General features: G+C 46.0%; 1 protein-coding gene across 1 annotated transcript; it reads right to left on the bottom strand.

Moving 5' to 3' along the window:
* Window positions 1-1,745: 1,745 nt before the first annotated feature.
* Window positions 1,746-7,609, bottom strand: KCNJ5 (potassium inwardly-rectifying channel, subfamily J, member 5). The gene is made up of 2 exons (XM_006873076.1): window positions 6,624-7,609; window positions 1,746-2,276 (listed from the first exon to the last, which is right to left on the bottom strand). The coding sequence occupies exons 1-2, from the start codon at window positions 7,558-7,560 to the stop codon at window positions 1,954-1,956; spliced, it is 1,260 nt and encodes a 419-aa protein (XP_006873138.1). The 5' UTR covers window positions 7,561-7,609; the 3' UTR covers window positions 1,746-1,953.
* Window positions 7,610-9,634: the final 2,025 nt, after the last annotated feature.

Consider the following 9,634-nt stretch of genomic DNA (forward strand, 5'->3'; position numbering starts at 1 on the left):
TGGAAGTAGGGGTAACCTAGGATCCAGGCTGCAGCCTGTCTTTCCTATCCTTGCGTGGCTGCCTTGTGAAGGTTATAACCAGCGGACACTGACCAGTTCTGGCTCAGTAAGCTAAGCTTCTGGAATAGTTCTATTTGTGTAAACTCCTGGTATGACTTAGCCTGAGAGTTCCAGTTATAGTTCCTTTCCATTTCCTTCACCCCTGCCCTCCCACCACCCTTAGCACCCCCAAGGCATTCAGTCTCAGGGAACCTGGACTCCCTGCCTTAGATTCTTGATTACACACAGTTTCCCCACTGGATGCTCTTAGCCAGCTTGTCTGTATTCCTTTCCCTCCAGGATTGGGTCTCAGCACAATTCTCCATTTCCAGCAAGACCTCTTTCACCACCAGAGGATGCCTGGACCAGAACTCAGTGCCATGCTCCTGGCTGGAAGACCCCGGGAGTGCCCCACTGCTTGCCTGACACTACCTCTCAGGATCCAGCTGACCTGCCCCAGTACAAGGATACATTCCCCTGAATGTGGTCACCCAAAACAGCCAGTTTCTCACCCTAAGTCACTGTCCTTCTCTCTGGGTCCTAAAAATCTGCCTGAGAGAAAATAAGTCTGAAAGCCAAAAGCAATCCCCTTTTCTCTGCTAGGAGTTCCTGGGTGGTGTAAACAGTTAAATACTTAGCTGCTCACCAAAAGACTATAGGTTCAAGCGCACCCTGAGACACTTCATAATAAAAACATATCAGTCACTGAAAACCCAGCTCCATTGTGTGGATTTGTTCTTAGTCCTTAAGGAGCGTAAGGGGTGGCATTTGTTTTCAAATGTCAATTGAGGGTTGTGAAAATACTAAGTGAGGCCAACACAATTCTGGGTTATTTAAAATGTCCTTCCAAGACTAGACTGATTAATCAGAAGCCTCTGTCTCCTATGTACCAGACTTGCCTCACTGACATCATAATTGACCCCATCAATCTACACTCTTCTACCTCTTCAGACAGAAGAAGTAAAATGTTGCTTTAGCTTTAGTTGCTGTCCTCTGCTTTTCTGTTCTCTCACCCTCCCTGTGTTATAGCAGTGACAGGCTCATTTTGCCTTCTGAAACTCAGCTTTCTTCCTGGATCACACTAGAGGCACTCTGGGATTCTGGAATAAAACCACAGTGAAAGTTGTAAGTACTTTGAGATTCTTTGAAATTCTTGGACCAGAAAGTACTAGAAAAGAATTCCCTTTTGAGCCAGGAAGTTGCTGGTGACAAACTATGCATTAGGTGTGGCCACATTCATCCATGTATAGTTGGTGTGAGTCACTCTAACAAGATGCAATAGATTACATTGGACAAAAAACACGACAGAGTTAAAAAAAAACAATCATTTCACAGCTAATGACAGAGATCATCAGGAGTCTTATATTCTGTAACTCTTCAAAAATGGTCTTGGGTTTAAAGGGAATTACCCACATGACTTGGGTAGATCTTATCCCATGAAGGGTGCTACGAGCTCACCCCAGGTCTGGAGGTTTGGGGTCCCAGGGAGGCTGAATTCCTCTCCTCTGAACTCACTGTGTGCCTCAGGGTGGTAGGAACAAGTGGAAAGCAGTAAAAAGCCTCTCTGATGTCAGCCACTTGATTGGAGTCTGCTGATTGGCTTGTGAGACCCAAGACCAGAAGGCGGAGAGAGGTGTGTATGAGAACAGAGGCCACCTTGTAGGATATGGGCATGACCCTTAGTTAGAGTTGACAGAGGCTGGGGGACAAGAGGCAGCACTGCCAGGGAAGGAGGCCACCTTCTCAAGGAGATATTGTACTGGGAGCGCCGAGAACTGGATATATTGTCCCTTCCCACAGACCCTGACACTCCTGAGTCTCCCAAAGAGCACAGTTCATCTAATTCACCCTCTGTGTGCTATAGTCTGTGTTGTTAGAAGCCAGTAAAGGGAGCCTGTGGGGAGACTGTAGCCCTCACACAGAGCCCCTGGGCTGCTGGAGTCCTCTCAGCACTTCGGGCTCATCCTCTCTGTCCTGTTCAACCTCAGCATCTGGCCCTGCCTCAGCACAGCCCCCCAGCAAGAGGGGGCTGGGGAGACATTGGAGGAGTTGGCCTTCTCGCTTCATTTCTGCCAGCTCCTTGGCACAACAGCTGGGAGTGTTGGTCTCGTAGGTGTCGTGGAAGGAGTTGTAGTCTACCTCATAGAATCCCTTTTCCAAGGTGAGGACTGGTGTGAATCGATGGCCCCAAAGCACCTCAGTATCCATGTAGGAGCTCCGTGCTTGGCAAGTCATGCCTGGGGGAACAGAGTCCACATGTATTAGATGTGGCTACATCCTTCCACCCACCCACACACTTACCCATGTATCCATCCATTCTTCCTCCCATCCATCCGCCTGTCTATGTGTCCATCTGTATGTCCATTCATCCATCCAACCATTCAGCTGTCCATTCACTTATTCATCCATGTATCTAATCATTCATCAGAAACATTTACTGAACATCATTTTGTGCTAAGCCCACGGAGCTAGTGGAGATCAAGGTGTGATGGAGACAGAAGCTATAAACCAACATGTGAGATTTTGGAATATGTTACCAGGGATTGGAGTAAATTATTATGGAATAGTTGAAGCCAGAGACATGGTTCCTGAAGACAGTGTGGTGAACAGATTCTATGTGTGGCAAGGTATAAAGGACTTGAATAAAGGTAAATCGAGAGTTAGTGGAGACTGAGAAGTTGACATGCACTTAGACCGCATGGGGATTGTTCGGAGTAGACACAGAGCCTTTGCATTAAAGTATGACACACACAGACAAGGGAGCTACAGACAGTTTGGCTCTGATTTGAGGATGCTCCCAATTCTTCCACTCCCTGTTTACTAAGCCTTTGCTATTCCTGTGTTATTTTTAGGTGTTGCTTTTCCTCCAGCGAGGTAGAGCAGCTTGTTTATGAATGAGAATGTCTCTGTACAGGAAAGTAGCTTTCTAATATTTAATCTCTGGTCAAGGAAGGCTCTAGCTTCTGCTCTCCTTTGAGCTTTATCTGAGCAGGGTCACATCCAATCAGACCCAGGTCAAAGGCTACTTCCTATCTACTTGTGTTCCACAGATAGGTCCTAGGACAGGTCTCCCTAGTCAATTCTCTTCTCTGGGTGCCTAGTGTTCTCCGCACCTCTCCCCCACCATCACCTGAGGTATAGAGGACCAAGCTGGGCATTGTTGTTGTTAAGTGTTGGTGAGTTGCTTCTGACCCATAGTGAAGCTGGGCAATAAGCAACCTAAATCCAGGTCCAATGTCTTCAGAGTCCCAAGACCTCTGTTGGAGCTCTTGGGGCAAGTTTTGGGCAAGTTCCATGGGCAATTCTTGGACTTTAGCTGGGGGCTACATTGTAACTAGAGATATTACCTATATCCTTGGCAGTTGGATTTCAGTGCACTAGAGAAGGAAAGGAGCCCCTCTATGTGAGAAGCACTGTGCTTTACATATGTTAAACCATTTAATCACTTAGTCCTCCCAACAGCCCTGGGAGATGTATTATCATCACATTGCTGACAGGCTGAACAACTTGCCCAAATTTTCACAGAGGAAATAGAGCAGAACTGTTACTCAAGTTTAGGTCTATATTTGAAGTCTCTGCTTGGCTCTAATAAGAGTGACAACCAGACTATTAAAGTCACTGAGATCAGGACAGATGACAGTGGTCTTCTTCCCTTCTTTCCCTGATCTCTCCTATAGACCCCAAGATGGCAGCACAGATAACAAGTTTAAAGAGTGCTGGAGGTCAACCAGTTAGGCTGGGTCAGCTATAGCCCTAGGCTGGGTCAGCTATAGCCCCTGACCCTTAGGGAGTAGACAGGGTCAGCACCCATCCTTTCTGCTAGGGGTTGGCTTGCATCCCTCTCCTGCCACATGGCTGGTGGCAGTGGAAGTGGCCATGGGGGTGGGAATGGTACGATCTGGATTTCTTATGTGGTCCCAAGTCTCTGGCTGATTCCCCTTCTTTGTGGCCTTAGGGCCGAGCTCTTCTTCCAGAAACTCCACCTGTGCTCTGATCATGAACCCAGCGACAGGGGCAGGGTAGCCTGTGAGCCCCAACCTCTGTTGGAGTCAGCTTCCTGCATCCTGATCATCCTCAGCCTCAGGGAGTCTAGTAGCTGCCACCGGATGCACCCCCAGCTGGTCAGCAGCAACCAGGTTTTCACTCAGTACCTCTGACACCACTCCTTGGAGCCCTTTAGTACCTGTCCCAACACAGTTCTGCTGGGTCTGTGGCTCCAAAATGGGGACATGGTGGATCCCCTGTCTAAGCCCACCCCTGAAACTAGCTTCCCAAATGACTTAAACAGTTTGGTCACCTTTCTGACATGTCCCTAATATTTTCGGGGTCAGTGTGATAAAGACGTCCTGGTGGTATAAGGGTTAAAGTGCTTGACTGCTAATTGAGAGGTCAGCAGTTCAAACCCTGCAGTCTCTTTGCCAGAGAAAGATGAGGCAGTTTACTTACATAAAGATTGACAGCCTGGGAAACTCCATGAGGCAGTTCTACTCTGTCCTATCAGGTTTCCATGTGTCAGAATCAACACGATGGCAGTGGGCTTGGTTTGGTTTGGATGGTATTGTAGAAAAGCTCTAAATTTGTAAATGAATACGCATACCCTACTATGCTCTGGTAGCGTACTGGTTACGAATTGGGCTGCGAACCACAAGGTAAGCCGTTCGAAACTACCGGCTGTTCCATGGGAGAAAGATGAGGCTTTCTGTTCCCGTAAAGATTTACAGCCTTGGAAACCCTGTACAGGGTCGCTATGAGTCGGAACTGACTCCACGGCACACAACAACAACAGCATGCTTGAGTTTGCTGGAGATTTGGCCCCAGGTGGTGGTGGTGGGACTGTGGTTCTTAGAGCCGTAGGTTCCCTAAGGCCACAGGTTTCCTACAGTCACCTCATCGAGATCTGCCCTGGCTGAGGGGCTGAGGAATGGTGGAGGTCTATAAGAACCAGTAACTGAGCAGGAAGTTGCCAGGCTGGCCACAAAGAGGTATTTTCCCTGAAGTATCTGGATGTTGAAGTCCTGATGTGGTGCTATAGAATAAGCACTGGACTTCTAACCATAAGGTCAGTGGTTGAAAGCCATCAGTCACTCCTCTGAAACCCTCTACAGGGCTGCCATGAGTCTGAACAGACTTGACAACACCTGGCAACAACACCTGTTGATGCCTCAACATGGAACCATTGTTTCTGCAAGGAGGAAGCCCTGTGCAGTCCAGCGTTCTCTCGGACAAGCTTCTGAAGGAAAGTCATGGACTGCTTATGAGTTTCATGAGGTGCCCAGCAAGGAAAGCAGGTTGGGGGCATAGGAATCTCTCTGAAAAAGGATTCTATGAGAATCACCTTGCTGCACATGATCCTCTCCTCATGAAGGGCAGATCCTCTCCTCATGAAGGGCAGAATCATACGTAGCATAGTGGTTATGAATCAGGCTGCGAACCGCAAGGTCAGTAGTTTGAAACTACCAGCTGTTCCGCAGGAGAAAGATGAGGCTTTCTGCTCCCATAAAGATTTACAGCCTTGGAAACCCAACTCCACGGCACATAACAACAACAACTGTTGAGAATCCAGTCCTCATTTTTAAACTGAGTATCTCCTAACACTATCTGGTTACATATTTCTTTTTGTGGTAGAACACCATTCTTGGACACATTAGGAATGCTGGAAATGAGTACCAACTTTGGAGTCCCCATGCCTTGATTTGTATCCTAGCTCTGTCATGTACTAGCTCTGGCTTTTGAGCAACAATTTAATCTGTATGTGCTTTTGATCTTCATATGTAATTAACAATCTCATAAGGTTGTTGTTGTTAAGTGCTATGGAAGTGGTTCAGACTCATAGTGACCCTGTTTGGGCTTTCTGAGGTTGTAAATCCTTATAGGAGCAGAAAGTCTCATCTTTCCCCTGTGGAGTGCCTGGTGAATTTGAACTGCTGACCCTGTGGTTATCAGTCCAGTGCTTATCCTACAGCACAACCAAGGCTCCTAGAAAAATAGTAAGGGTTCAATAAATGTTAGCTATTCCTGGTGTGGCGCTATTCCTGGTGTGGGTTATTCAATAAATGTTAGCTATTCCTGGTGTGGGTTAATGCACCAGACTGCAAAGCTGTTTGAAATGCAAGGTTGGCTGTTCAAGCTCACCAGCTGCTCCTTGGAAACCCTATACAGGGTCACTATGGGTCAGAACCAACTCAATGGCACTTAACAACATTACTATTATGGAGTCCTGGTGTGGCACTGTGGGTTAATGTGCCAGACTGCAAAGTTGTTTGAACTGCAAGGTTGGTGGTTCAAGCTCACCAGCTGCTCCTCAGAAACCCTATACAGGGTTGCAATGTGTCGGAACTGACTCAACAGCACTTAACAACAACAACAAGAAGCATGGTGGAGTCCTGGCGTGGTGCTATGGGTTAATGTACTGGATTGCAAAGTTGGTTTGAACTGAAAGGTCAGTGGTTCAAGCTTACCAGCTGCTCCTTGGAAAGCCTATATAGGGTCACTATGGGTCAGAACTGACTCGATGGCACTTAACAGCAACAAGAAGCAACTTGGTGTTGTAAGGGAACTCTGTGCCTAGGAGGACAGTGTCTTACCTGTTGCCTCCACCATCCCTTCTAGAATGACTACAACTTCAAACTCTTCCTGATCTAGCTGAGCTCGGGACATCTCCCAGAATGGGCTCTTCTCGTTGATCTCGTGGGAGATGATGAGTGGTGATACCAGGAAGAGACGGTCATCGCCAGTGTCAAAGCCCACATTGATGTCAGTCTGGTTTAGGGGGATGAACTCCCCTTCTTTGGTCTGCCGGGATTTGATGAGCTTGGCACGGATGGAGGCCTCCACAATGTGGGAGTTGCGGAGGTCACCCACCCGGAACATGAGGCAGAGTTTCTCATCCCGCATAGAGATGACAGCGTTGTTGGAAAACATGAGGGTCTCTGCCCTCTTCTTTGGCTGACTGATCTTAACAAACATGCACCCCACCATGAAGGCATTAACAATGGAACCTAGGATAGCTTGGACCAAGAGGAGGATGATCCCTTCGGGACATTTCTCTGTGATGACCCGAAAACCATACCCAATGGTGGTTTCGGTCTCAATGGAGAACAGGAAAGCAGACACAAAGCCACTGAGATTTTCAACACATGGAATCCAGTTTTGATCACCCACATGATCCAGATCACCCCTGATATAAGCAATGAGCCACCAGATGAAACCAAAGAACAGCCAAGTGATGGTGTAGACCATGGTGAAGACAAGAAGATTGAAGCGCCATTTGAGGTCCACCAGGGTGGTGAAGAGGTCACTCAGGTACCGGTAGGTCTCTTGGACGTTGCCATGGTGTACATTGCACTTGCCGCTTTTCTCCATGTAGCGCTGACGAGGCTTCTTGCCTTCCACCAGCAGGCGAGTGCGGTCTGTGGCAACAGGGACATAGTCACGGGCCTGTTTGGGAATCTTCTTAGGGTCCTTGGGAGTGCATCCAATCTCCATATCCTGGCTCATAGCGTTCCTAGAATCACCAGCCATAGCGGAGATCCTTGAGTGAAAAAAGACATGACTAATGAAGTTGAGTATTCTGATTTCCCAGATACAGGTTCCTCCCACCTCTGCTCCTCAGGTCCTCTCATTCATCACTTAGTAGGTCAGACTATGACATTCTCAAGGGCAGGAACTTGCTTATATTATATTCTTTACTCATATTCCTGGAGTCTAGTACAGTTCTAGCATGAAAGAGAAGAACTTAATAGATACGTGTTGAACAAATAAATGAGCAGTTCCTCAATATCAACTGTACATCAAGTGTTTATAAAGATGTAAAGAAAACTGGGTTTAATTTTGATTTTAAAAATCGCAACTATCTATGAAAAGCATGGGCTGTGTCATTATCACCACAACAATGCAGTGTAGTCAGATACTGTAATCCCCACTCTACAGAAAACCAATTGTTTGCTTATGTTGTTGTTGTTGTTACTTGCCGTTGAGTCGGTTCCGACCCATAGCGACCCTGTACAGGGTTTCCGAGGGTATAAATCCTTACGGGAGTAGAAAGCCTCATCTTTCTCCCGCGGAGCAGCTGGTAGTTTCGAACCGCTGACCTTTAGGTTCACAGCCCGATTCGTAACCACTACGCTACCAGAGCTCCTTATGTGCTATGTTTATTTCAAGTAGTCTATCTCCCTGCATTTGAATGTAAACTCCACAAGGACACAATTTGTGTTCTGCTTCCTGATATATTCCAAACACCTGCAGTGCAGCCTGACACATACTATGTATTCAAACAGCACTTAATGAATAAACAGACAAATAAATAAGAAAATGGAGTCCCAAGAATGGTAAGTGACACCCAGGTCATCAAACAAGTAAATGGTAGAAATATTACTTGAATTTTTGCTTGTCTGATCCAGAGCCTGTGCTCTTTCTTTCATACCTTATTGTCTTTGTTCTTTTCATTTGAAGTTTTTCAGCAGCAGATATAATGGAAAAGGCAATGCGTGTCTGATGTGTCATTTGGTCATTCCGCCTATCTGGGGGGTGTGGTTTGTATCATCTGTGCACATGTTAATAAGGCAAATTATTATGCAGATCCACCATTAAAACATGTGATACATTTGTTCCCTCAAGAAATCAAGATAGGCCGGATGTTAAGGCCCTAATGTTTTCAAATGGACTACAACATAGTTCAGAGTACAGCCACACTTGTAAGAAACAACCAGAAATCTTTAACAATTGACTGTTACCTGGTATTCATTTAAAACGCTTTACCTCATGAGAATTTCTGCAACTAATAATAACTTACATTTCTGAGCATTCGTGATCTAGGCACTGTGTGTTAAGAAATTTCTATTATCGCTTTTAATCCTCACAACAAAGCAATTAGATAAATACGGTCATTATCCTTCTATTTTCCATATAAGGAAAATGAAGTTCAAGCCTTAAGTAGTTGAGGTAGCTTATAGGTCTAGATTTATCAGACTTGAGCCCACTATGCTGTCTGTAGACATTAATATTCTGTGCCTGTTGCTCAGAAAGTTCTATGAGCATCAGATCCTGGGGCAAGTCATCACAGAGGAGAGTCATTTCATTTTTCTTCATTCTTACAAGAAAGCTTTTTTTTAAATTTTCTTCCCAACAACCTGAATAAATGTTCTATAGCCAATGAGCTGACTGTCTCATTTGGTAACAAAGAAGATTTCAACCATTGTGGAAAGTCTGATGATTCTGGCAGGCTTTTCCCTTTGCTACTTGGATGGTTACAGCAATTTTCAGGTAACTTTTGCAATATCGTATTGAAGGGTCATATGAAGGGCTGTTTATCTCAGGCATCTGTTAGCCATTTCCCATTCTCCATAGAGCCACCTGCTCCCTCACATGGCAGTTATGGAGATAAATGTAACAAGAAGGGATATGCTTGGTACTTCTTTGCAGAAACCAAAGAATGAGCTAGCTCTGACTCAAGGTAGGACACTTTTACTAAAAACCTTTTAAGAGATGTTCAGAGACCATAAGAAATGCCACTGAACTTGACACTGTTTGCTCCCAGGCCCCAGCTTTGATACCCATAACCAGAACAGCAGAGTCCCTAAGCACTGATGCTGGGCCA

This window comes from Chrysochloris asiatica, unplaced genomic scaffold (genome assembly GCF_000296735.1).
Source record: "Chrysochloris asiatica unplaced genomic scaffold, ChrAsi1.0 scaffold00222, whole genome shotgun sequence".
In the NCBI taxonomy this organism is placed as follows: domain Eukaryota; kingdom Metazoa; phylum Chordata; class Mammalia; order Afrosoricida; family Chrysochloridae; genus Chrysochloris; species Chrysochloris asiatica.